Below are 28,000 nucleotides of genomic sequence, written 5' to 3' on the forward strand. Positions count from 1 at the left end.
ATGCCCTGAGTAACATCAGAAGAGGACCCAACAGTGGTGCTTTGTGCTTTCTTCTCTAAGCCTCTTTACGCTTTTCCCTCTACCCAACATGATGCACCACTAAGGGCTGCCAAAGGATGTGTATGCCTGTGTGTAAAGTAGGTTACTCCCCTTTGTGAGAGCATTAAACCTTTGTCTTCTGGGTGTGCTCACAGAGCAATGGTCGTCACAGATGGTGAGGAGTAGCTGATAATGACATCAAATGCAACTAGTTTGGCTATGCTTAGACATGCTTAACCAGACCAGGAAGAGCTCCATCACTCCCTTTCCCCTATTAAACACTGGAGAGAAAGAAACACTGGAGGGGAAGGAGGCTGAAGGTGATGCCGAGGGGCCTCTCCTGCAGAGGCTTCTGTGCATGGCTGAAACCAGCAGCTCTACACAGGCACAGCGGCTCGCTCACACGGAGCGCATGGCAGGCAGCAGGCTTACGAGCCCGGCATGGAGCTGTCACAGTTGGGCCCTGCGTTCCTCCTGACTTGGGCTGTGTGGGTGGAGAGAGGCTGAAGGAGAGTCGTGCCTGAACAAGATCTTCTCAGCACAGTGGTTTTCATCCACCTCTGCTGGGTGCCAACCTTGGGAAAGCCAGTGGCATGAAGGCATGCCAGTTGGGAAGTGACAGCCCTTGGCCCCTTCGGCTCGGTCCCGCGTCGTCCCTACAGGACTCTGCAGCTCTGTGACAACGGGAACTGCAGGGACAGTGAAACAACAACTGCTGTTAAGTCAGCGCACAAGGACCGGTGCATCTGCTGATGCCTAAATCTGATTTCTGTCTCAGTCAGTAAAACTGTCCGTCTCAGTTCTTATGGTGGGTTCAGGCCCACCAGGTGTTTTCCCCTTCTGGCATCAGCTCCCTGCGAAACCCAAATCCCATTCAGGATGCTCTGCAGTATCTCAGCGTCAAATCTGAAGGGGGAAAGAAAAGCCAAAGCTGGAAGCTGGTGGAAGATCTGCCAACCGCAGCAAGAGGCAGGCAGCACGGCAAGGGCAGGAGGTCAGCGGCTCCGTCAGGCAGCAGAGGGAGGAGGAGGTGGTGCGGGAAGAGTTATGCGCGGATGTGGTTATGCGCGGATGTGGCGGAGCAGGATTTGGAGGCGAGGGCCGACCTCGCGGTCCCTGTGAAATACGAGAGGGACAAGAGGAGGAGGTGCAGGGGGGGACAGGTACGGTTGGGCGAGCAGAAGGCAGAAGATACTGCCGCAGGCATTTTGATGGACTGGGGAGGCAGAAGATGAGATGGAGGCAAAGCTCCAGCGATTTGAGCGGGACCAGGAACAGAGTTCAGTTTGCAGTGACATTCTGCACATCCAGCAGAGAACAGAAGGATGTTGGCAACCACTCGTCTCCACAGAAGATGACAAGTGGGCGGCTAGGCACATTCCCGGACAACAGGATTGAGCCGCAGCATGGAAAATAAAACCCCGTACTGGGTTGCAGGCAAGTGTCGGTCCTGAACTTTAGTACCCACTTTTTCAAGATAAGGCGGCTTCACATTTAGGAAAAAGGTGTAGTCCAACACCTCAATGCCCCTGAGAGATCTCCAAGGGGAGACACTCGGATTCAATCCTGTCGTTTCCCTGGTGTGCAGTTCGGAGAAAGGCCGCCAGCCATCACTGAGGAAGGCTGGCGGCAAAATCCTCTTTTCATGTCCTGTAGACCCCTACCTAATCTCAGGTTGGCCTGCGTCCCCTCACCCCGCCACCCCCGCGCTCCTCACAGCTGGGGCGGCCTCCTCCCCCGCCGTGCCGCCGGTACGCGGGACTGCCTCCGCCTGCTCTCCACGCTCTGGGAGAGCAGCAGCGCCTGCGCCCGCCCGTAGGTGGTGATGGGAAACACCTTCCCCATGTTCCTCGCTGTGGGATCTGGTACCACCGGCCCCTCACATCGCACAGCAAAGCTTCCCAAAGGTTCTCTCTCTAGCATTCTCCATTCTGTAGAGTCTACCTCAAAGTCAGGTCAGAACAAGCCACAGCTGCCATGTGCCATGTGCTTGTGTGCTTTCTCTAGCTCTAATACCCAAAGCAGTCCCAAGACATTATTTCCTTCTTTTTTTTTTTTTTTTAATTTCTTCTGTAGGGGTTTCTGCTTCATAGAAGCATACACACTTCTTACCGTATTGCATGTAGTATGCCTGCATTATTGCACCATCAGTTCAGACGTTTGGTCTCGTCCGGAGGACTCTGGTTTCCAGTGCTGGATCTTCTTTCCCTCCTATTCCACCTGCAGCCTTTGCTTCCGTGTCCCTGTGCATGCCAGTGCTCCTGCTCTCCTTCAGGTAGCAGGACAGTGCGGACTGAGGCTGCTCTGGAAGCAGCAGGTCGGGGACAGAGGACACCATGATGGGGGTGGGAAGCAGACACTGCCTGGTAGAGACTGAAACCCTTGAGCAGCACCCCTGGCAGCAGGGGCAGGCAGTCAGGACCGCACAGCGGGCACACAGACAGACATCGCGGGGAGCCACAGCAGCTGTGCTGGTACCACGCTTGGTGGAGCACAGCTTGCTCGCCAGCACAGCTTAGTGGAGGTGCCGGACTGGGAACTGTCACAGCGCAGCAGTGCTCCCCCCCGGCTGGGGCAGCCCTTGCCTGCGCTGCCCAATGTGGGGTACGCCACCCTCTCCCTCCCTCTGCACCCCCAGCCCCTCGTGCCTGGTGAGAAGGGAACCTATCTTCCTTTTTTTCCAAGATCCCGTAAACTCCAGGGCACAGAGGTGAATTTGATATTTTCTGTCTCATTACCTGAATTCAACTGCGATGGAAGCAATAAAGATGCAACCTTGACAATACAAGTCATAAGAGTTTTAGACAAGCACATGCTTGTCTAAACTTGTAAACTATTGGGCTGAGTGAATTAAGAAATAAATCCAAAGTCTTGCAAGCTTCTCAGCTTGCTCAGGAGAGTAAAATGCTCGAAATTCTGGGCAGTTCTTTTGGGGACACCGTATGAACATTTTAAGAGGTTGGTGCATCTGGTGTTGTGGATGCTGTCACACCAACTTGCAGACCACATGTCACTTGTCCACTTACGGAGTGGGGGCATGTGTGCTTTCACTAGCGAGGTTCAATCTTTACCAGCCAAAGGCAAGGAAGGGGAAGCGGCTGGCTGCACTGATGAAGGTTAATCCTCTCAATGCTACATGAAGGGACTGTGGAAGGCAGCACCTTGTCTGTGTGCATGTGCTATTTCTGGGTGCGTGCATGTGTGTACCTTCACACAAAAACTTGCACATCACTCAGTATGTCTGTGCAGCCTAAGTCAGTGCAATATAGAGGGATGAGAACTAGTGTAGGTAATAAACTCAGGAAATCAAAAATAAAAATTAATGAGATGTTAGTTTACCAGTGGTAATTAGGACCCTGCTAAACTGTATCGTTTTCACTTCTAAGCCAGCTCAGGAATCTCTATATGGCACTTCTACCACAGAAACAGATCTGCAGGGTGACATTTGCTCCCCCTGCCTTTTTTATGGTACATGTGTGTGAGCAGCTACGTGGGAAAACACTCACTTCAGGTGTCCTGCATTGATCCAGAGGAGGAGAAGAAAACACCCACGATCTAATACGCATATTCTTGAGAAGGAATTAGTTTAATCACAAACAAACACCTTCTTGTCTAAAGCTGATGGAGTTATTTCTTCTCTAAAAATCTCACATTTTATCCATACTTATTATATTGCATCAGAAAAAAATGAGGATTGCCACTTTAAAACAGCATTGCAGTTATGTTTGAAAGGCCACTGTTCTGCTAGTTAGGGTTTCCCCTCACAGTTTAGAGTTAAGCTGTGTCAGCATCTTCTCGAGCTTTATTGCTAGTGTCATGTTACCTTTAATCCTTAATTTTCCTGACATGAAGGCCAGGGTTGGCTTTAGTTTACCTAAAAAGAAGAAACAGAACCATTAGAAAATGAACTGGAACCAGCCTGTGCACAGGAAAACATAATGCCACTACAGCAAGACCTAGCAGCTACATTGCTACCAAGTTCTGCTGTAAAAGCAGTGCACATTGAGGAAAGACCGATTAGAGATGTGCAGAACAGAAGTCCAACAGATTGACTGGATTCTTTCTGAAGCTAAGCTCACTGCTAAAAGTTCAATACCCAGTTAATAAAAGCAGCGTAAGCTTTTGTGCTCTTCCTGTTCGCAGAACAGAACAGGTCGCAGAAATCCCAGCAGTTCTGTCCTACCAAAAAGGAGCCACAGAAAGTCAAAAGCTCCCCCAGCCCAGGATCACCAAGCGAGGAGGCTCTATTTGCCTGGCAGCAGGTGGTTTTCTGGGCACCAGCACTGGCGTCCGCCCTGGCACACGCCTTTGTCACTCACCTGTGAACATTTTCACAAAGTCGGCACTCGACATGCTCATAACCACGTCAGCCGTCACAGGAGGCTTTCCGAAACCGGCACTCCCACCCTTGGTTTTCAGGTCAATATACCAAGTGCCTCCTTCCTCACCTGCACGGACAGTGACAAGAGGTGACAAGGCAGCAAAGAGCGCTGGGCCCTCCCTATCCCTCCCCGTCACGCGGACGCTGCCGTGTCCATTTGGAGCACTTACACCACGCTACACACGCTGGCGGTGCTCGGACACAGGTTACCCCGTGCCCCACGTTCTGCGTGCAGGCAAAGGCCACCTCCGGCAGACGCCCCGCAGCACCACGTACCGGGGACGCGGGCAGAAGGGCCCAAAGGCAGCCCTTTGCCGGCGGCAGCCCGCGCTTTTCGCCTGGCCCTGTCTCTGGCCACGCTGAGCTGTGCCGTCGGGCCAGCGCTGTGACAAAGCCTGCCCGCACACGGCACCAGTGGCAGCGGCTTCCTGAGAAGGAGCATCCCACAGAACGGAACAAAAGGCGGTCTCTCTCGGGACCAGCTCGAAAAGGCCAGCCTTTCTGTTTGAAAACACCGGGTACACGGGCAGGTTGCACAAGTGATGATCTTACCAGATAACTCAAACTGAAAGACACCCTGGGTAGTTCTCACGTACTCTTCACTCATCGCCCCCTGAATGACTCTGAATGTTTCTGCAACAGGACTCAGCGGCTTGGCTGAAGCAGATTCTGTGCTCGCCTTAGCTCCATCTGCTCCTTCATGCTGGGATAATTTCTTCTCCTCTTTGAATGCCTGGGAAGCACCTACATGAAAGATATTATCTTTTTCTTTCACCTGCAAAACACTTTAAAACTGCATGTAGAAACATGTGTAGAGAACTCCTTTTGAAAAGATTTAAGCTTCAAGGTAGGGAAAATGAGTATTTTCCCATTTCAGTATTAATCTTGATAAAGCATGGGTTTTGCCCGTGGAGTTCTGAACAGGCGTAGAGCACTAATGGTAATTCTGCAATGTATTTCATTTCCTAATATGTCAAAAGAAAAGTGAAAATAAAACCACAGCAAAATTCTGACGGTTCACAGTTCATTACAAAGGCTTACACAGCACATTGTTTTCCAATGCAATCCATACACTCCTGGCAAATAGCTTGACCTGAGTCCAAGCTCTCCGGAGAAAAGAAGAAAAGAAAAAACAACTTGAAATAGAGAGGGCATTCATTACTGTCAGAAATGATTGGCTTTTATACACAGTGCTTTCCTTACCATATCTTTCTTGTTCCATGGCTGTCGTATCAGCTTCAACATCCAAGAAGAAGTCAGGCATCAGGGGGTGACCTAAAAAGGAGGAAAAATGTAACAGTAAGTCCAAGTAAAGTTGGACAGCACACACAGAGATCCATTTCATATGAAACTACAGCCAAGTTTGTAAATAAATAAACTACAATTTGAAGGAAAGACATAGCATGAAATAACATGTTCAGAGTTTGGTTCATTTAAAATCTGATCTAGAGTCCTCTCAAAGTTGCAACGAAAAACACTTGAAAAAAAAAAATCTACCTCACTAGCTACTAAACAGTAATGTATGCATCTACAGTGCAGGTACATTTTCTTTTTTTTTTTTCTTTTTTTTTTTTTTAATTTAATAGGCACTTGATGCCTACAGTCTCAGTGGACTTGTCGTATGTGCCTTCCAGGAAGGCATATTCTGAAAGCTAAGGCAAAGCAACTTTTTACAGGATAATTAAAGAGCCCCTAGAAACAGAACTATATTAATGTTCTCCATAAGGCCTTTCCTCCTTCCTGAAATCACTCCTCATCTTAAAGATCTGTTTTACCTGGTGCAATTGCGTAGACATCAAAATCCTTAACTCCTTCTTCTCTCAGCAGAACTTCATCAATAATGAAATTTCCAGTGAAACTTTTTGGCTTTGTTAAAATGCAATATGCAGCATCTGCAAGAATGTCCGTTTTCCTGCACTGTTTTTCTATTCCAGATCCTCCCAGCATATCCATAGCAGCTGTATGTATGGCTAGAAAGTTTGGAGGGTAAGAAAACAAAGCTTTAAGACTGACAACAAGAAATTCCAATTTCTCTGTCAAGAACACAAACTTTGCTTTCCTTTCACACAAAAGGAAACTGCAGGAAGACCAAGCTATGAAATACTATCAACCAACATATAATTCTCTACCACTAAAGCACCAGTAAAAACCAGAAAACTATTAAAGGACCCAAAAAGTGGAATAATGGCTCTTTATATCCCTCTATCCCTCTATTAGTGCCCCACCCCATGGATTTCCTCTCAAAATAAATGTATGATATATCAGTCATTAAGAGGTATTTCCTTTGGCGATTATCACACTGAAAGTCTTGATGCTTAATTTTAGCCCTGTAATAACTCCCATGAGACACCAAAGTGTCTCATAAGACAAACCAAATAGCAAAAACTCAAAAACCATGTTAAATATTTCACTGAAAGGCTGTGTTACACCCAATAAAATCCAGATCTCCTGAGCTTCTGTTTTGTTTTTTTTTTAATTAACCAATTCTACTAACTTCTGCACCACTCCATTAGTCATCTTTATGCTTCCACCAAGATTGCTACTAACACTGTGGCATGTTCCAGTCTAATTTGCTCTTCCAGGCTGATGTATCCATTACGGTTTCTTTCATCCTGTTCCACAGAGAGGCTGTTTGGTTGTAGCTTTTGGCATTTGCCACGTTACTGTTTTCCCCTCATACAGTTCTGCTTCATGACATTTTCCCATCTGCTATTTAAGACTCAATACTCTGCCCCTAAGTTTTGGGACAGGTTTGCAAATCCTCTCCTACACCTGGCACTGGCAGATCCTGGAAGTGGAAGGATAAACATGATTTTAAATCACTTTTGTCCTCCTTTCAGTGTTTCCATTCCACACAAAGCAAAAGCAGCTTTGGTACAGAAATGATCCCAACATCCCTTAAAAACCAAAGAACAGGCACTGTGCAGGACACTCTTATCCGAGCTGCATCATTCACCTTCCAAAACAGTAACTGGGAAACAGGACAGCAGTCTTCACTGCTGGCCAGGGAGTTCCTCTCAAAGTGTTTTCTAGGAAACTGCAAGAGTGGGTATATGTCCTTGTTGACTCCTTTATTTTACTATTCTGCAGTGAAGATTAGCCCCTAGCTTTCATTTACCTTTGGCCAACCTCAGCTCCTTTTTTTCAAATCAACTGAACTGCTATAAACACACACCTAAATAAAAAGTGGTGAACAGATATACTGTACATACACGTAGGTCTCCCTAGGTCTTTTTCTTATTTTCAAGGATAGGAGATATATATATATTTCTAGCATATTTTCACATGTTTGAAGGGTTGGATTAATCAACTGATATTGGCATCCATACTAGCACTGAGGCTAATCACATTTGTATGAGATTACAGTGGATTTTCTAATTAAGACCTTTGCAACTGTATTTTAGATACGGTGGAAGTCTGTAACTCTATGTCTCTGGTGACCACATTAAAGTAGTTAACTTTCTCAGTTTTGGAAGATAAACCTCTCAAAAGAACTTCTTTTGTACTGAAGAATTTTTTTTATTATTTCTGCATTTACAGAGGTATATATCTTGTCAGTTCCATCTACACTCTGACAATTTTACTACCAAGGAATTCTAAATCGTACAACCTATACAGACCTTTAACACCTACTACTGAAAGCATGCTAACACTTTTGTGATTCTGTCCAAACCAAAACTCAGGGTGCATGAGAAAGAGCACAGACAACCCAAACACTACACAACTGCTTCAGCCAACTGAAAGGGCTGAATGGGTTTCAGTCTAGCTGAAGATGAATTTGGATCCAAGTGACAATGTTCTAGTTAGAACTAGGAATGAAAACCAGCACCCATGCAGGATGAACAAAGAATATGCAAAGAACTGCTCAGTCTCCTGAATCAATTCCAGAAGTCTGATGTATATTCACAGTAAAATAAAACAAGCTGTAGAAGACAAAATACGGCAAGTCATTCATTTAGTACCATTTAAAATAAATAAATAAATAATCACCTGTTTTAGGCCATAAAGCGTTGACAGCAACTTCTCCCCTAAATTCTTCTGCCATTCCCAAGACACACATGGACATCCCATATTTAGAAATAGTATAAGCTAAGACAAGAAGTATAAAAAAAACCCCTGTTTTTAGTAAGATAAAAATTTACACTCTATCAACAGAACTTTAATTATGAAGGTAAGAAAAACCAAATGATTTTTCATAAGGAAAATTAAGCTTTTGGGGACAAACTAGTATCTCCCTAGAGTCTAGAGCTTTCCCTTCTCCCCACCACCCCCAGCAGATACAAACTGTAGTTTGCCATCTTTTCACCACAAATAAAATGAGAGCTACGCATGCTTTGACAAAAACAATGACTGAAGACTACCTGTATGGTGGGTTTTGTTACGCTTTTTATACACAGCACACTGACAAGAGTATTTTTATTTTTTTTAAGAGGCCTAAGCATACTAGCTGCTAATGACCAAACTAGTATTCTATAGAAAACAAAAAGGGGGAAAAAATAAACAAAATTTAAAAAAAAAAAATTCTAAATCCTGGAATCCTTGTAATCTGCTTTGAGAGGCAAACTTTTTTGGGGAAAGAACTGGGGCTTGCTGGAGGACTTTAACATGACAAGTGTCCAATATCGGAAGTTTGGCGGTTTTTTAGAGTTTTAAAATGAGCAACATTAACCTCAAGACAAAATGGGGTGGCTTTCCCACTTCAAAATTAATTTTAATTTTAAAAGACAACATCGAGCTTTATCTCTATTAAATCAAATGTGAATGTGGACTGGTAAGAAAATAGATTTGGGGTTTCAAAATCTATTTGGAACAGATAATATTTTGTAGTCTTAAGAATTCCCATGAAAAAGCACAGACCCTTACCTTGAACACATTCTTGAAAACATAAGGGAAGTATCAGGCCATGAAACCTGCACTATACTTTCCCACAAAACAATTTTGTTTAGGTGAGGTACGAAACACTCTGGGGAACCATTAATGCCACTCTGTACATAGTACTAAAGACAAAAGATCTGGCATTCTGGGCTGGCACTCCTACACATTTTGCCAGGTATTTACGTGGTTCTCAAAAAATGACAACAAAGGCACTGAATGCTACTCACCACAATGATTTTTGAACCACATAGGATTCATATTCATAGGTGGGCTGAGGTTCAGGATATGGGGGTTCCTGCTTTTCCTCAAGTGGGGAAGGCATGTTTTAGACCTGAAAGACAGATTCAGACAAATCAGTTACCTCTTATTTCACGTTACACCTGTAAATTACAGTAAAAACCATAGTAGCAGACCAGTATTTTCATCTTCATGAAAGTTCAACACTCAGCTGAGACCCTGCCCTTGTATCAATTATTTAACTGAAATAAAGAACAAGCTCACTTATCTCAGGCCTAGTATTCATTCCTGTTAACTGGACCACATCCTCCAAACAGTGCAGCAGCATCTACTAAAGCTGATTTTCCAGATGCTCAGAAGCCATAATCTCCTTCTAATAGTTCTGGTAAGGGCAACAAAACACTACATAATAGAGCATAATAGGGCAGAGCATAATTTAGTCACATTCTCTTCTGATCCCATGCCTATTTCCTCTTTAAAAACACGTTACAGAAATAATACTATATAGTGAAAGGCTATTACAGATATTCCAAGCAAAACTGAAAACGTTACTATTTCATTCAACTTAGAATTTACACATATCTGTAAATCATAACTTTTACTTTACAGAAACTGTCATTCGACTTCAGTTCTAGCACTTGGGTGCATGTTTGCATTCTGCTGGAGAATTTTAAATCAAGCTTCACAGGGAGAACAGCACCAAAGTGAACTACACTACTGACCTACAGTTCACACATTTCAATAGCACCTACCGATACTGTCAGTCACAGAAAGGACACCTTCAACGGCAAAATCATTAAAGTAATAAAGTAAATGATTTACCACTTGCTTACATGTCCTGGGGTCTCAACTCTCTTCAGCGGCAGCATGCAAGGTTCACTAACGGATGTCTCTACTTCTTAATGCACAGGAACCAAGAATATGTCAACAGGTATACTCCATAAGATGCGATATCCTCCCTACCTCCTCCACACTGATGAAAAATCCATATCTTTTTCTTTTTTAGGTATTATAACTTTCTTAACATTAAATTGAAAACAGATCTCTACAAATTACAACAGCAGCCACGTAGAAAGCAAGGGGAAGAAAAGGCTGAAATGCTTGTCTAGGTCTTCCCAACTTACAGCTTTAAAAGCAACAACTAAGATCACCTGTAACCTCCATTGAGAGGCATTAATCTTTCATATACTCTTAATTCGCAGCAACACAGAATTTGCTTTTTCATCTTTTTAAGGCAGAGTAGCACCAAAAGGAAAGATTCTCCATCAATTTGGAATACCTAGAAGTATCATCAAGGAAGTGATCGCTGGTGTTAGGTGGTGAGGGGGAAACCAATCTTGACACTGGCAATACAGTGGAACCCACTCAGAGATTTAGCAATAGACATCCACAGAGCGTTTTGTGGAATGCCAAACCCTAAAACCAATTTTCCTTTCTGAGGGTAGAACCACTGACACTTAGAGCCTTTCAAAAGCAGACACTGCAGGGTAGAAGCACAGAAATCCCACTCTGCAAGCGAAGTCTTTCTTTCTTCCACCCTCCTTCTCTCTCCATGCTATCTACATGCTGTGCACGTGTCTCTCTAATTCAGAAAGCTGCTATTCATGTGTGTTTTTACACTATTCTAATGGCAAATCCCTTCACTGATTCTTAGCAAAAAAATATTAAGGAATATAATCATAATATCTGATAATCAGATTCATCTGCACAAAGGAGAATGACAGACACTATTCTAGATAAAACTCTGATACAAAAGCTGCTGATCACATCAAGCAACAACTGAATTTAGAGAATCTGCATCAACCTAAGGGTTTTTTCAGTTTTTCTAAACACAATCCCATCAAAAAATCAAAGTTTCCATTTTAATGCAGGGCAACTTTAAATGACATCCTGTAAATCTAAAGATGATCCCACCTACTGAATTCGTTTCCAAAAAGTGAGCAAAATAAGGATCACAGGAATCGTGAAATCAAATCTTGGTATGGTAATTTATATAAATGATAGAATTGCTAAGCTGAAAACAGGTGAATAACGCTTGTTGTTACATTGTATCTTTAACATTTCTTTTTTAACTATGGTAAGTTATATGTCTCTAAAGATGAGGAAGAGGCTTATGAGAAGGAAGCTGGCAAACAAGATGTTGCACTTGGTGTATGCAAAGAGTTAGTCATTTTGCTTGAATGAAAGAGCAAACAACATTTAGCAAAGCCAAGAGAGAGCTCCATTAGAAATAAACTAGCTTCTGCTTCCTACTTGCATGGAGGGGCTTGTGAACACTTAATGACTACATAATAAGGTTCCTGTTTACTCCAATTTGCAATTAATTCTTGCAAATATTAATTTCGTATCAGTTGGCCAATAACCACGCAATTTCCTGTGAGCACACATAGAATACTTGCACTCCAACTTGAGGGCAGCAAGACAGCTACACAATTTCTCAGAAAAACTAAGATAACATCATATATTTTGTTACAACTACTTAGCTTCCCTTTCTCAGCACTTACGTAAGGTAGGTTCCTCGTACATTGACATCCATCATAAGATTGACTTTCTTCGTTTCCGTTTCCAAAGTGCCGGTCAAAGAGATGGCGCTTGCATTGTTCACCAAAATATCAATCCCTGGTTTTAAAATAAGCCATTTCACATTAGCATTTAACGACAAATGGCACGAGTAGGGCAGGCTGTTCTTTTCTTTTTTTTCTGAACAATCTGCCTGTTAACATCTCTCCCACACCTTAGCATACCTCCAAAAGTCTTCACAGCTTTCTCCACAGCATTAATAATTTGCTGTTCTTCCCTCACATTAACGATGCATGGCAAAGCCTTTCCTCCAGCCGCTTCAACTGTACAATTAAAAAATTAAACACTTGAAAACTTGCTCGCAGATGGAACAAGTAGCATGAACGTACTGAGAATCTCTCACTCAATGACGTGCTTCAAGGCGGTATTGAAAAATCACACTCTCAAATTGCGACCTTTTTACATGTTGCATAAGAACAGAGAAGCCAAAACCAATCTTAACACTAAGAATGTGGTGGTACACACATACACCTCAATTAACACAGCATTTTCACATCTGTCACATACATCTTCGTTACAGCAATATTTTGATACCTCCCAGCATTCCTGGGAGGCAAGAGAAGCCCTAAGCTTATTTTATGAAAGGTAAATTGGAGCTAAGAGAGTCTATGTGGTTTTCCACTTGGTTATGACAATTAAGCCAGGGCATACACCTAGCCCAGCACCCGAAGCCCACCCTCATTTATTACAACTTACTCTCTGCTGCAGCAGTGTAGATAGTCCCTGGGAGAGTAGGATGGGGCTCAGCTGTCTTGGCAGCTATCACAATGTTTGCACCATCCTTGGCAGCTTTCAAAGCAATGGCTTTGCCAATGCCCCGGCTTGCGCCCGTGATGAAGAGAGTGCATCCTGCTAGTTTCCTAAAGGTGAAAGGGGAAGCACAGGGTAAAGAAGAGGGAGAACAAAGCAAAATCTGTAAATCATTGACTTTAACACTCTGTAAGGGCAAAAGTAACTAGCACAGGCTTCCAGCCAGACAAATGCTTTTGTCATTTTACTAAGAAAGCAGCTCCTAAATACAAAAGAAATGGCTACAGCTACAGCAAAGTGCAGTACCACTGAAGCTAAGACGCTCTCCAAGTCTGCAAGCGCTATAAACCAAGGTTACACAGGTCACCCTGTTTGTAAAATGATCCAACACACTGTTTATGACAGAGCTGCTATGTTCTCCAACAATGGAAGAGTTATTAAAATTAATGCCAGTGTCTAATGAGACAACACACCTACGCAGCTCTCTGTAATTTACTAGTCAGAGCCCTCTAAACACAAAAAACTGCTGTGTCAACTTGATATAAAGTTCAAGTCCAGAACCACAATGCTAATGCAGGGTGCCACATGCAAAAAATTGATTTTCAGAAATGGCAATTATTCCTCTTAAAGGTTTTACACTAAACACCACAGTTTCCCAGTAACTACATTTAATCCAATGGGTCCCCCCCAAAAATGGGTCTAATCAAAACTTGCTCTGCAGAAACTAACAAGTTTTAGAGTCAGAAAGATTTCTGGCTTACATAAACAATGTCACTGAATTTCTGAAATGCAAAAGATCAATTAAAGTTTAAAGCATATTCAACAATAAAGCCTCTTAGACCACAGGTTTTCATATGGAGGAAGGTGCATTTCAGTGTTCTGCATAAAGCTTGTGTTGCTTTCTGTCACTCAGTGGAAAAAACCAAGAGGTCCAAGTTTCCAACCCCAGCTACAGAATGCATATAAATTATGTGCTACAGCCACTGAACTTTTCACTCCTATCACAAATGTTACACACACCAGTCTCCAAGCTTGCTTTAGTTTTCCTTTCACTCTGGGCCAGGCTTGACTTGCTACTGTTTCTCCAGGTCTGTTTTTTCCCTCCAATCTGAGAGCGTCCCTCTTGAAAACACCCTCTAGGAGAGTAAGCGTTTGCCTTCAGAAGGCAGAAAGCTGGGATGGGGCAGGGAGGGGGGGGATCTTCCCCTGCAGTGGCACAGTTAGGCATCTCCGGGGTGCCAAAAAGTTGATGAAGCCCTGCAGGTGCCACTTCAAACAGATTTCCTCTGCAAAATTGGAGCCTACAGACACACAGGAAGAAAAATCTCAGAACAGCACAGCAAAAAGCAAAACACAAAAAACGGCCGCTCTGAATCAAGTCACATGCACAGTGAGGAAAGTTCACCTCTGCAATGCACAGTCAGACCATAAAACTTAGTCAAATAAGGCCAGAATCTGGTGTTTACCTTCAGCCAATTGATAGAAGGTCAGCAGACTCCACCTTAGTCAGGGAAGAGGCAAATGGGGTCCAGCAAGAGGGAGAAGCTGAGGAATGCTGGCAGGGCTTTAAGCCACTCCAGGAGCAAGAGCGGTCCACCCAGGAAGGCAAGTAGATGTACCATCGGATCAGCATGGTTACACAGGGACCTCATGACTCAGCTCCCATGTACAAAGGTGTCACACAGGGAGTGGGAGCACAGACAGGCCACAAAGGAGGAACCAGAAGTATCACCCAGGCGCGTTGCGATGGTGTCAGGAAAACCAAAGGTCACCTGCAGCTGAAGCTTGTGAAGGACGTCAAGGGCAGAGGGGCTTCTGCTGCTGTACTGGTAGTAAAGGCAGGCCCTTTGCACACTGGGGTGGGTGAAAGCAAGGCTTTCAACGCCATCTCTCACAATATTTTTGCAGGCAATTTGAGGTATTATGGTCTGGATGGGTACACAACGTGACGGGTAAAAAACTAGTTGGTTGGTCAGGCTCAGAGGGTGGTGGTTAATAAGTCATACTCTGCCCAGAAACGGGTAACAAGTGGGGTCCAGACTCTACTCCTGGACCAGTCCTGTTTAACATCTTTATCAATGACCTGAAGGAGGTGAGAAAATGCCCAGGGTGTGGACAACAACCACTTCACAAGCTTGAGGACGAAGCTGCTACCCAGAGGGTCCCCGCAGACTAGATGAAGAGGAGCCACATGAAATTCAACAAGGACGGATGCATAGTCCTGCATCTGGGAAGAAAGAGTTCCTGCAGTGACAGGAATGGGGACAGAATGGCCAGGGAGTGGTCTCCTGAAAAGGCCTTGGGGGACTTGGCAGAGAAGCAAGCTGAGCATGAGCCAGTGGCATGCCCGGCAATAGAGGTCAGCAGCATCCTGGGCTGCAAGAGCACCACAACCAGAAGATTGAGGAAAGGGATTACGCCCCTCTACTTGGCACTTGTAAAACCGCACTTACATCCTGTGACTAGTTTTGTGTCCCTCAACACAAGGTATGTATTGACAAATGGAAGCAAGTTCCGCGACAGGAGACAGAGATGGCTGGAGGCTCAGCACTTGTGTCCAGTTAAGCCAGGAAAACAGCTTTGCGGGGACCTAGCAGCAGCCCCCCCCAATACCTACGTAGTGATTGATGAGATGGAGCCAAGTGGTGCTTGGGCAGGAGGATGAGACACAACAGGCCCTTTCAAACTGAAAGAAGAGAGTTCAAACTAGAGAGGTTCAGAATGTTCCCCCCATGATGACAGAGCAGGGGACGGAGCTGCTTCCAGTCTTGGAGGTTTTCAAGACCCAAACGGACAAAGGCCTGGGCAACACTGTCTGATCTCCCAACTGACCTGGCTTTCAGCAAAAGGCTGGACTGGAGACCTCTCAAGGTCCCTTCCAACCTGAATTATCTGATGATCCAACTGGAAGAGTCCAGGTGCAGATTCAATTCCTTCGCTCAAAGTATTATGCTATTCAAAATGTCAGGTAAAATATTCTATTCATTCTAGTTACATTCTCTCTACCTCCAACCTTTTCTACACTGGTCACCACCCCCAAGTCTTCTTTCTTCTCAGCACAACTGCATCTCCAGCCTATGTAAACCTCTTTTTATTCCCAGGCTTAAAATCACCACTGACTACGCGCACTCTCTGGAGCTCCCTTCCTTCACAATCCCCAATTCTGTCCCTACAGAAATAGCGTTCACCAAAATAAGCCCTATTAACAGGAAAAATTCATTTTCATCACCTCTGAAACACTGATCTGACTTGATACTATCTCTCTACACTCCTTTCTTTTTTTTAAAAAAAAAACATGCTTGCTTCTTCCCTAATTTTACTTCTGATCACATCTCACTCAAGAAGTTTGATTTATCCTCGGCAAGTTGGCATCACAGCATCCACAACGCCAGATGCACCAACCTCTTACAATGTTCATACAGTGTCCCCAAAAGAACTGCCCAGAATTTAGAGCATTCTACTCTCCTGAGCAAGCTGAGAAGCTTGCAAGACTTTGGATTTATTACTTTGGATTTATTACTTTGGATTTATTTCTTAATTCACTCAGCAGTTCAACAGTTCACATGTTTTTAAAGCATGTGCTTGTCTAAAACTGCTTAGGACCTGTATTGTGAAGGTTGTGTCTTTATTGCTTCCATCGCAGTTGAATTCAGGTAATATGACAGAAAACGAAAAAAATGATGACAGGTTCCCTTCCCACCAGGCATGACTGCTAACACAGAAACCCGCAGGCCACATCAGGGCCACTTTTTACAGCTTGCTTACACATATGTTAGGAATTTAATGAATAATCTTGTTTATAACACAGAGGAACAATTAATACCAACTTATCTTCCCGGTTTTTAGCAGTATTGGCTCTGAAGAAAGGCAGAAAATACCTCTGAATTAAGATCCTATACTGGAAGAAAATCTGATCACCAGGTAAGAAGGTACTGGCTTAGAATAGGAGAGAAAAATAATTGAATATATATAAAATTACAGACACACTACCCAACTGAGTTGAAAGCTCTCCAATAACTATTTCTGTTGCAAAACGCTGGGCTCAAGGACATGGACAAACGATCTTCAGGAAGGTTTCCAGGACCTCTGCCAGCCCTCACCTGCCCCCTTATCTCCCGGACTCGCCTGCAGCCCCCGGGCCGGGGAGCAACCCCCCGGCCCGGCCCCCCGATATCACCCCACGCTGCTCGAGCACCGGCAGCGACCCCGGGGCGGGGGAGCCGAGCCGAGACCCCCTCACCACCCCGCCGGGGACGGCTGAGTACCCCGCGAATCACCCCTCCCGGCCTCACGACGGCCCTCGGCCCAAGCCCACCTCGCCCCCTGCCCCGAGAGGCCTGCGCTGGCTGAGAGGCCGCGGATTTTACCTCGGCCTCGCCCCGCTACCCCGGCGCGCCGCGGCTCTGCCCGCCGCCGCCTGAGGAGCGAGGAGCGGCGGCCCGGGCCGAGGGGAGCGGGACGGGAGGGCTGGGGCGGCTTACCCCGTGTTAGGCAGCATGGCGGCGCGGCGGCTGCAGGCCGGCCCGGGGCGGGGAGCGGGCCCAGCGGCGGCCAACCTGCTTCGCGCAACCTCCGCGGCGGCGAGGGGCGGAGCGGGCGAGCGGGCGAAGGTGAAGGGCAGCGGCGGGGCCAGGCGCGCTGCCCGGCCCGGCCGTGGGCGAGTAGGGAGCGAGGACGGGCGGGGCTGAGGCGCGGACGCGGGCGTGTGAGGCGGGAGGGCCGGGAGGAGCGGGAGCAAGAGGAGCAGGAGCAAGAGGAGCGGGAGGCCGCCGCCGGCTGCCTTGGGTGTTAGAGCTGGAGAAAGCACACGGCAGCTGTGGTGCGTTTCAGCCTGGGTTTGAGGTAGGCTCTGCTGAAGGGAGAGTCCTAGAGACGGAACCTTTGGGAAGCTTTGCTGTGCGATGTGAGGGGCCGGTGGTACCAGATCCCACAGCGAGGAACATGGGGAAGGTGTTTCCCATCACCACCTACGGGCGGGCGCAGGCGCTGCTGCTCTCCCAGAGCGTGGAGAGCAGGCGGAGGCAGTCCCGCGTACCGGCGGCACGGCGGGGGAGGAGGCCGCCCCAGCTGTGAGGAGCGCGGGGGTGGCGGGGTGAGGGGACGCAGGCCAACCTGAGATTAGGTAGGGGTCTACAGGACATGAAAAGAGGATTTTGCCGCCAGCCTTCCTCAGTGATGGCTGGCGGCCTTTCTCCGAACTGCACACCAGGGAAACGACAGGATTGAATCCGAGTGTCTCCCCTTGGAGATCTCCCACGGGCATTGAGGTGTTGGACTACACCTTTTTCCTAAATGTGAAGCCGCCTTATCTTGAAAAAGTGGGTACTAAAGTTCAGGACCGACACTTGCCTGCAACCCAGTACGGGGTTTTATTTTCCATGCTGCGGCTCAATCCTGTTGTCCGGGAATGTGCCTAGCCGCCCACTTGTCATCTTCTGTGGAGACGAGTGGTTGCCAACATCCTTCTGTTCTCTGCTGGATGTGCAGAATGTCACTGCAAACTGAACTCTGTTCCTGGTCCCGCTCAAATCGCTGGAGCTTTGCCTCCATCTCATCTTCTGCCTCCCCAGTCCATCAAAATGCCTGCGGCAGTATCTTCTGCCTTCTGCTCGCCCAACCGTACCTGTCCCCCCCTGCACCTCCTCCTCTTGTCCCTCTCGTATTTCACAGGGACCGCGAGGTCGGCCCTCGCCTCCAAATCCTGCTCCGCCACATCCGCGCATAACCACATCCGCGCATAACTCTTCCCGCACCACCTCCTCCTCCCTCTGCTGCCTGACGGAGCCGCTGACCTCCTGCCCTTGCCGTGCTGCCTGCCTCTTGCTGCGGTTGGCAGATCTTCCACCAGCTTCCAGCTTTGGCTTTTCTTTTCCCCTTCAGATTTGACGCTGAGATACTGCAGAGCATCCTGAATGGGATTTGGGTTTCGCAGGGAGCCGATGCCAGAAGGGGAAATCACCTGGTGGGCCTGAACCCACCATAAGAACTGAGACGGATGGTTTTACTGACTGAGACAGAAATCAGATTTAGGCATCAGCAGATGCACCGGTCCTTGTGCGCTGACTTAACAGCAGTTGTTGTTTCACTGTCCCTGCAGTTCCCGTTGTCACAGAGCTGCAGAGTCCTGTAGGGACGACGCGGGACCGAGCCGAAGGGGCCAAGGGCTGTCACTTCCCAACTGGCATGCCTTCATGCCGCTGGCTTTCCCAAGGTTGGCACCCAGCAGAGGTGGACGAAAACCGCTGTGCTGAGAAGATCTTGTTCAGGCACGACTCTCCTTCAGCCTCTCTCCACCCACACAGCCCAAGTCAGGAGGAACGCAGGGCCCAACTGTGACAGCTCCATGCCGGGCTCGTAAGCCTGCTGCCTGCCATGCGCTCCGTGTGAGCGAGCCGCTGTGCCTGTGTAGAGCTGCTGGTTTCAGCCATGCACAGAAGCCTCTGCAGGAGAGGCCCCTCGGCATCACCTTCAGCCTCCTTCCCCTCCAGTGTTTCTTTCTCTCCAGTGTTTAATAGGGGAAAGGGAGTGATGGGGCTTTTTTATACACCAGGAGGCTCAATTTACCTCCCTGGAGGTTGTTTAGCATGAGGAGCAGAGAGCATTTGACAAGGTGCTACAGAAGCTGGAAGGCTCGCGCATGGGCTTTCTGCAGTTCTGCTGGTGCCTGCGCAGTAGTCCCACTGCTCACCCCCCTCGCTACAGGTGACAAGCAGTGGGGAAGCACAGGTTCACTATGGGCTGAGCACCCTTGTGTCTGTTCCCGTGGTCCTGCGGTGGGGGAGGCACCCCTCAAACTGCCCTTCCCTCCCATGGTGCAGCATCCAGCTTGGACCAGGGATAGCCCCTGGCCCCCACGGCTACTCACAGGAGAAGGTGGTACGCCCTTCTCTTCTGAAAACTACTGCTTTAACTTTGTAGGGTCAGGTAGCTTGCCCATCAGCCTTTTCATTTATGCAATCACTGCCTTGGCGTTGCACCAACACCTCCCTAGCTGCCGCTGCTCCCCTGCCACTGTAAACTGCTGTCTCTGCTAGTGCGCTGTTCTGCCAACTGTTTTATCACCACCAGCCTTCACCTGTGTCTGAGCTGGGTTCGATTGAGGAAGGTGATGAGGAAAAAGCAGTTGGTAGCAAGAAAAGAAGGAGGTAGCAAGAATGGTTCTAGTGAGTGATGTCAGCTGGGCCCCGAGCATCCTCAAGGCAGTGGGATCTTTCAGGCCAGCTACTGGCTCTGAAACACCATGCCTCTTCCAGCTGACAGTCCCAACAAACTTGTTTCTGCGCTTCCAGCCTCCTGTATATTTGAGCGGCATTTGGCATTTTACCATCGATCGAGTCTTAAGCCTGTTTTTAATGAATATGTCTCAAAATGAATATAGAAATATGTGGAAACATCCAATTTTTCAGGTGGAAAGTGAGGCAAGCAGAGAACCACTTATCCAAGATTACCCAGCATGCAAGGGTCATAGATCACTGGTATTCCTGTCCCATGGCTTGGTATAATTTCCATAATATACCATGGTATGGTATAATTTTCTCCATCTGTTCATTATTAACAAAGGTGCACCCTAATGAACAGTGCTGTTATTTCAACATATTAAGAAGAGAAATTTTTGCAGAAGAATAATTATATTTAAAATTACCACCTTAAACACACTACTACTTGATCAGAATATTAAATAACATTTGGATACCTAACAACAAAGGCTAAGAACATTTGTGGGTACACTGCTACTAGAAGTGATTCCCAAATTGGGCTCAAACTTTAAGAATTTGTTAGAAATAAACAAGGAGGTTGGAGGAGAGGCGTGCAGAGGGGATCTTAGGTGGGGTTTGCTAAGTGTTTTTTTGTTTTTATTTCTTAATAACAGAATAATTACATATTTATATTAATTGCTAATAACTTAAACTGATTGAAATTCCCCAACTCAAATGTGGTTTTTTTTCAGTTGCCCAGAACAACATGTATATTACTACTTACCAACTAATGACATGGATTTTTGTCTTAAATTGTTTTTCATTGCAACTTTAAAAGGTTTCTCGTTTTGATGGTAGCAGTGAAGACAGAAAGATGTGGTAGGAAAGCACTGTGTGTACAAATCAATTGTTTCTAGTAATAATGAATGCCCTCTGGATTTCAAGTTGGTTGGGTTTTTTTCTCTCCCAAGAACTTGGACTCCACTCAAGCTATTTGGCAAAACCCCTTTTCTCATTTGGAGGGTATTATGAAGTGGCTGTGGGGCTTCTGTACTAAAAGCTGGAGAAAGAATGTTACCTTCTGCAGGACTTCAAAACTTTCATGGTTTATAATCAGTGCCTTGTTTTGAAGAATCCTTTTTCATACTGAAGGCCACAGGTAAATGTGGCTGGAAAAAGAAATTAAATGGCAAACAGTACATTTTACAGGAGTGCCTGTGATCTGTCTTGATAAATTTATATAAAAAACAGTCTGTTGCTGCCTAGATGAAACTTGCATGATTTATAATCTCTACAATCTCTTAGATGAAATGCAGAAACCTCTTTTCAGAAGCATGGGTTTTGCTTTTTCAGAACTGTAATGTGTCAAGTAGGAGAGCAACTAAGAATGCTGAACAGGTTTCATAGGAGCGACAAAATAGGGAAAAGAGAGAGGCAGAGGAGTCCAAGTTTGAACAGAGTCCCCTTCCCTTGTACATATTATTTGAGCAATCTCAGGAGGACTGTTCTGCCAGGGATGGATGGTGTTAGTTCCCTGGGACTGACAACGCCCAGGGACTCACATTTAGTCGGGACTCAGAAAATAGCCATGGCTTTCTAGTGACCTAAGAGACTTTTGACAACACTTTCAGAGGCTGTTCAACTTGAACTGTCCTTTAAATGTACACGTTCACTGCAGTATAGTAAAACGCCAAATAAAGCAGTGAATTGATTTACAGCTTAGAAGCCTTCATGGAAGAATTAATTTCTTGTAGGTGCTTCCCAGGCATTCAAAGAGGAGAAGAAATTATCCCAGCATGAAGGAGCAGATGGAGCTAAGGCGAGCACAGAATCTGCTTCAGCCAAGCCGCTGAGTCCTGTTGCAGAAACATTCAGAGTCATTCAGGGGGCGATGAGTGAAGAGTACGTGAGAACTACCCAGGGTGTCTTTCAGTTTGAGTTATCTGGTAAGATCATCACTTGTGCAACCTGCCCGTGTACCCGGTGTTTTCAAACAGAAAGGCTGGCCTTTTCGAGCTGGTCCCGAGAGAGACCGCCTTTTGTTCCGTTCTGTGGGATGCTCCTTCTCAGGAAGCCGCTGCCACTGGTGCCGTGTGCGGGCAGGCTTTGTCACAGCGCTGGCCCGACGGCACAGCTCAGCGTGGCCAGAGACAGGGCCAGGCGAAAAGCGCGGGCTGCCGCCGGCAAAGGGCTGCCTTTGGGCCCTTCTGCCCGCGTCCCCGGTACGTGGTGCTGCGGGGCGTCTGCCGGAGGTGGCCTTTGCCTGCACGCAGAACGTGGGGCACGGGGTAACCTGTGTCCGAGCACCGCCAGCGTGTGTAGCGTGGTGTAAGTGCTCCAAATGGACACGGCAGCGTCCGTGTGACGGGGAGGGATAGGGAGGGCCCAGCGCTCTTTGCTGCCTTGTCACCTCTTGTCACTGTCCGTGCAGGTGAGGAAGGAGGCACTTGGTATATTGACCTGAAAACCAAGGGTGGGAGTGCCGGTTTCGGAAAGCCTCCTGTGACGGCTGACGTGGTTATGAGCATGTCGAGTGCCGACTTTGTGAAAATGTTCACAGGTGAGTGACAAAGGCGTGTGCCAGGGCGGACGCCAGTGCTGGTGCCCAGAAAACCACCTGCTGCCAGGCAAATAGAGCCTCCTCGCTTGGTGATCCTGGGCTGGGGGAGCTTTTGACTTTCTGTGGCTCCTTTTTGGTAGGACAGAACTGCTGGGATTTCTGCGACCTGTTCTGTTCTGCGAACAGGAAGAGCACAAAAGCTTACGCTGCTTTTATTAACTGGGTATTGAACTTTTAGCAGTGAGCTTAGCTTCAGAAAGAATCCAGTCAATCTGTTGGACTTCTGTTCTGCACATCTCTAATCGGTCTTTCCTCAATGTGCACTGCTTTTACGACACAATATGGTAGGAAAGTAACCTGGTTTTTTTCCTTCTTCACTGAGAGTCCTGAGTTATATGGTCTTGTCTTAGTTAAAATCAGTCATAATCTAGTAATTTCATTAAGTAACAGCATATAACATCTGATGCAATTTGGCCCTCTTACTGAGTTTTTTCTGGCTCCGGAAAAGATTTTTTGTGGCGAAGTATTTGTTGGACAAGATGCAATGTCACAACTATCATCATGTTAAATTGCTGCACTGCTTTGTAAGTCTGATTTCTGCATTTGTCACTATTCAAAACAGTTCTGAATCTTCTTTAGCAAAGCTTCAACATGGAGCCACAAAAGAATAGGTTAATCATGAAAGAAGAAGTTATCCATTAACTAGGTTAATCATTATAATCAAGTCCTCAAAAAATACTTTTAAAATGGACTAGAAAAGCAAATTCTATTTCCATCAATCAACCTCCTCCTTTTCAGCAAAGTGCTTCAATATTGTGATATATGGAGGGATATATAGATACAGATATATGGAAATACTTTGTTAGACTGAGATTTTTGAAGAGCATGAGATTTAATCACAGAGTCTGATTTAGCATTTTTATCACATGGATAAAAATATGAGATATATACCAAAGAGGAATTTTTAAAGAACTCGAAGATCTTAGTGTAGCAATATTACCGTTTCCTATGCATAGCCTGTATCCAGTTCCTTTTCATTTTTCTGGTGATTGTTTCTTCTTTTTAGATAAGCTAAAGACAATCATGGCTTTCATATCAGGAACATAAGGGTTAAAGGTGAGAGGGTGCTAGCAATGTGTCTGGAGAAGATGCTGCCACAGTTCATTATTTAACACTAGCGTAACACTGGCTTTTCATAGACCAGTTTTTAAATACCAGTCCTCATTTTTCTTTGATGCAGTATAGGTATCAATAAAATTTGTAATTGTTAGAGAAGACACAACTCAGTCTGATTGTAATGCCCAACAATGAACAGTTTTTTCTTAGTAACTTAGTATAATAATTAAAAGAAAAATGATGTCTCAAAATTCTGGTGTTTCAAGGATATTTTTTTTCATTTTCCCTTTTTCCTCTGATTGCAAACTGTCCTCTGTTAGTGTGAGATGTGGACCTGATAGAACTTAATTTCTAATAAGGTTATCTTGTCTTTGAATTACCTGATGTCTAATGAGGTGTGAGTTCTGATCCCAGGATTAGGGGATGCACAGCATGTTCCCAGTGTACTGTAAGAGTTGAACTCAGCACTAACTTTTCCTCTGACTGGGGCACAAACAGCATTTTTCTCACCTGTATGGGTTTCACAAAGCTTATAGGAGCTGACCATCCCGATCAGATGTTATTAAAAGAGGCTGATGATGATCTCAAGCTATTGGAATGTAGGTGCTTGTGTGCAAAATATGGTCACATAAATTTGGTTTCTTCACCACCTTCATGAGCCACCTTAAACTATGAAACGTCTTTGGAAACGTACAGATACTAGAAAACGTTTTTCAAGTGAACATACGTCTTCAAAGTACGTTTCCAAACGCTGACCTGTAAGACTACAAGAACTAAAGTAGATCAAAGAACTTGGGTATCGGGAGCAAGGGTGTTTAATTTCATACCTATTTCATCATCAGCCCCATGCCTTTGCAGTTCTCCCTTCTGTGCAACATTTCTGCCAAAGTGTTTTGTTTTTCAGGATCGCAGGGGTGGAGGGGAAAGGTCTGCAGCTTCTAATTCAATATTAACTGTGGCCTGGCACCTGAAGGCAGAATGTGCTTACTTGCTTCCCTGCCTGTATCTATAGTTAATGGTGTCGTTTCTTGTGTAGTCAGTAATACTGCTCTTGTGCAAAATGGTTGGTAGTTGTGCCATTTGGTGATGGACTGTGATGCCTGTGTAATCCTAGAGAGAGGTGTCATCTTTAGAAGAAAAGTGATTTAGTTGGAGATGGATCCAGAGCAGCACAACCTGTCTCCAACTGGCCACTCTTATTTCTTCTCTCTCTAGTGCGTCAGTAGTGTTGCTTGCATGATGGAAGAGTGGGAGGTCACCATGCTGCTCTGGGGGATACTGACTGCTTCTGGCACCTTGATCGGTGTGAGCGGTTATGGATTCACGCCTGACAGGACAAGCAATTCATTAGCAAGAAAACTTGGACCTCTGTTTTTCAGTTAAATGTATTTACACTACTTGAATCAGGATGAGTGTGTCCCACAGGCAGCGTCAGAATGTGGGTATGTATCCCACTATCTTCCCTCAAAGTCCGTAGGGTAAGTGGGGTGGTGGCAGTGACACAGGATGGGTACCGTGGGACCTGCTGATGCTGAGTGTTAGGGATGTTTGATCCTTGCATTATGAACATTCATATTATGCCATTCCTGGAGTTTCCCCTGTAAACAGACGTGGCTGAAAAACATGCCAGTCTGCTGCGCGCTGTTAGGACGAGACCTACAACGGGTGCTTGAATGGAGGGATTACTGCAGGTATTTGCATTCTTCAGAGGATTTTTACATGAGGGCAGAAACCTGTTGCTCAGTTCGCAGATTTTGAGGCCCATAAAAATGAAGTGATTAGTCAAACTGTGACTGTTTTGTTACTGCAAATAATGGGAGAAAAAGCTACAGGTTTCTCTGGGTGACAGCTCCAGTTAGTAAATGAAGAAAACAGCTCTAAGACCCGTGCAAAGCACAGGCACTATCTGCACGCTGCTGACGGCCATGAAGAGGACCGATGGCTCATCCTGCTGCCAAGGAAACGTAAGCCCGTGCCTCCTGTGCCCAAGGGCTCTGTGCCGATGTTCCCTCTCCCCCCTCTTCAGTACAGTTTCAGCTCCTCGTCTGGGTGTTTTTCCCCGTTTTGAGGCGACCCGGGAGCGCTCCGGCTGCCGGCAGAGGGAGCAGTCCGCACACGGGAGGGTCCGGCCGTGCCCCTGCGGCGACAGACCCGGGGACACTGTCACCCCCAGGACCCCGGGCACCGCAAAAGGCGCTTGTGCTGCCAGGCTTGCAGCAGGCTCGCTAAAGGACTTGGTAACATGCATCAATACCATTTTCTACTCCTAGTAGTGTTCAAAAGTGGGATAGGATGGGGTAAGCAAGTTTGTGGTGACAGCAAAATCTCTATCTGTGCCTTGCAGTCTCACACCTCCCTTGCCTCGCCTCTGGTACAAGTCCCCGCTACAGAGCAGGAGTGAGGGTGTACTTCTTGGTGACAGAGCACCAGGACTCATCATACTTACTTCTCCCAGCAAAATAATCTGTGAGAGAGTAATGCTTTGTTGACAGGGAGAGAGTTGGTTTGGAAGAACATTAGCCAGAATGCTTAAAATTTTGACAAAATTAAAACCTTGTATTGGAGTGTTGCTTAATCTTAGTTCTGCGCAGCATTCTATCCTAGAATAAGACATTGCTTTATATAGTGAAGTTAAGCAATAACTAACTAAATATAACGAACTCAAGCAGTAATACATAGAATCAGTATTTTTCACTGATCCTCTGTAGCTCTGCTTCTCACCATTCCCACCAGTGGCTGACGCTGAAGGAAGGGGAGGGGACCTTGCCAACTGTATGGGGACAGTATCATTGCACCTTTTGAGACAGGTTTACCTGCACAGAGTTTTATCAGCAGGATACACATGTCAACTTGAAATTACCACAGGGGAAAAATAACAGAAAGAGAAGGAAGGGGGAATCTGCCCAATTGCCAGCCAAGAAGTGAAGCAATGGGGCCCCCAGAAGAGCGTCTTTTCCAGTGTCAGCAAGCATTGAGGTTGAGGAAGATGACTATAACTATTCTTGTCAGGCTTTTTCCTCTGTCAGCCCAGTGCTTGGCAATAGGACCCAGCCAGGCTCCCTCTTGGTTGTTCCTGTGTATGGTGCTGCCATTGCTGACAGGATCACATTTAATCAGTCACAGGTGATGCATGCTGGTCACTCGGTGCATCTTCATGGCTGGCAATGCTTATGGGATATTTACGTGACTATTACGTACTTTTCTATTCGCTAACTCTCGTTTTTCCCCTAATGTAAACTAAACTTACAAAACAGGTAGGAAGCGCAAGAAGAAGAAAGGGGGGATTCTCAGACTGTTAGCAATTGCTTCCATGAGAACCTACTATAATACTGAGATTTGCGGGTAGAGGGCCATGAGAATAACAGTACAAACACAACAGCCTAGGAAGGAGAAGGGAAAAGACGTGCTCTTGTATGTGCTGCAGTTAGCGTGTCTGGCATTTGCTGTTCAGTGCTAAAAGTTGTGAAAATTAAGTAAAATTAAGTTGTGATCGTAAGTTTGGACTCGGAGGTCCGTACATTAGAACTTCAAAACCAAGGAGGCAGGAAAGTGCACGCACTGTTTCTGCACAGCACAGTTAAGCTCAAGCTCTGTGGTTAAGATCAGTCCCTATGCAACAAAGAAAAAGTGGCTTCTGTTAAATTTCTTAAATGTGAACTGTAATTTTAATCTTCTTTCCCTGTTTTTACTTTCTCCCATTTATAGGAACCACATGGAACGGCCATCAACTCTCGGAACATACCTTTTCATCAATGGTTAAAGTTTTAGCAGGTTGAGGGATAACTACCACATCATTATCTTCAGTTGTAATCTTTGCCCTAATGGTGTATGTGTGAGATACAGTATGGGGAGAATAAATAGCATAAAGCCCGTGTGCAGTGTTCTGGATTTCTTCCTAGACATATAATTCATACTCCCTAAAAATATTTTGTCCAGAAGCATGTTGTCAGCTACTTCTTTATAAGCTAAAAGCTTACAATTTCTGCTAAACAATTAAATGTGATACAGGGGAATTTTGTGATCCAGAGTTTACTGTAAGAGCAGAGTGCCTGAGGTCACATGTATTCACTGAAACTCAGATCTCTCAAACTTTTAAGTTTAACAGGCCAAAAATGGAGGGAATAATTTACCTTACCCAACGCTGGGAGGAAACAAGCCCAGCTGGCTCACTTCGTTATTTTCTTTGCCAGAGGAATAAATGCTCCTGTGATGGTGACAGTTGAATATATCCTAAATAAATAATGTCCTGTCTTCATGTTTACCACC

At 45.8% G+C, this 28,000-nt stretch overlaps 2 protein-coding genes across 2 annotated transcripts; one reads left to right on the forward strand and one right to left on the reverse strand.

Moving 5' to 3' along the window:
* Positions 1 to 3,606: 3,606 nt before the first annotated feature.
* On the reverse strand, positions 3,607 to 17,833 carry HSDL2 (hydroxysteroid dehydrogenase like 2). The gene is made up of 11 exons (XM_074569397.1): positions 17,344 to 17,833; positions 12,809 to 12,972; positions 12,277 to 12,375; positions 12,037 to 12,151; positions 9,523 to 9,626; positions 8,411 to 8,509; positions 6,196 to 6,390; positions 5,624 to 5,695; positions 4,973 to 5,164; positions 4,359 to 4,487; positions 3,607 to 3,913 (listed from the first exon to the last, which is right to left on the reverse strand). The coding sequence occupies exons 1-11, from the start codon at positions 17,358 to 17,360 to the stop codon at positions 3,801 to 3,803; spliced, it is 1,299 nt and encodes a 432-aa protein (XP_074425498.1). The 5' UTR covers positions 17,361 to 17,833; the 3' UTR covers positions 3,607 to 3,800.
* Positions 17,453 to 27,998, forward strand: LOC141735919 (hydroxysteroid dehydrogenase-like protein 2). The gene is made up of 5 exons (XM_074569398.1): positions 17,453 to 17,472; positions 18,960 to 19,073; positions 21,813 to 22,004; positions 22,490 to 22,618; positions 27,440 to 27,998. The coding sequence occupies exons 2-5, from the start codon at positions 19,046 to 19,048 to the stop codon at positions 27,508 to 27,510; spliced, it is 420 nt and encodes a 139-aa protein (XP_074425499.1). The 5' UTR covers positions 17,453 to 17,472; positions 18,960 to 19,045; the 3' UTR covers positions 27,511 to 27,998.
* Positions 27,999 to 28,000: the final 2 nt, after the last annotated feature.

This window comes from Larus michahellis, chromosome Z (assembly GCF_964199755.1).
Source record: "Larus michahellis chromosome Z, bLarMic1.1, whole genome shotgun sequence".
NCBI lineage: Eukaryota > Metazoa > Chordata > Aves > Charadriiformes > Laridae > Larus > Larus michahellis.

What these genes read in the sequence shown, in the direction of transcription:
- LOC141735919 (XM_074569398.1), top strand. Translation starts at nt 19,046, where the DNA reads ATGCCTTCATGCCGCTGGCTTTCCCAAG. An exon ending in ATGCCGCTGGCTTTCCCAAG is followed by an intron (nt 19,074 to 21,812) that starts GTTGGCACCCAG and finishes AATTTCTTGTAG; the next exon opens with GTGCTTCCCAGGCATTCAAA. An exon ending in CTTTCAGTTTGAGTTATCTG is followed by an intron (nt 22,005 to 22,489) that starts GTAAGATCATCA and finishes CTGTCCGTGCAG; the next exon opens with GTGAGGAAGGAGGCACTTGG.
- HSDL2 (XM_074569397.1), bottom strand. An exon ending in CTACACTGCTGCAGCAGAGA is followed by an intron (nt 12,376 to 12,808) that starts GTAAGTTGTAAT and finishes TTAATTGTACAG; the next exon opens with TTGAAGCGGCTGGAGGAAAG. An exon ending in CTTTGTGAAAATGTTCACAG is followed by an intron (nt 3,914 to 4,358) that starts GTGAGTGACAAA and finishes TCTTCTTTTTAG; the next exon opens with GTAAACTAAAGCCAACCCTG.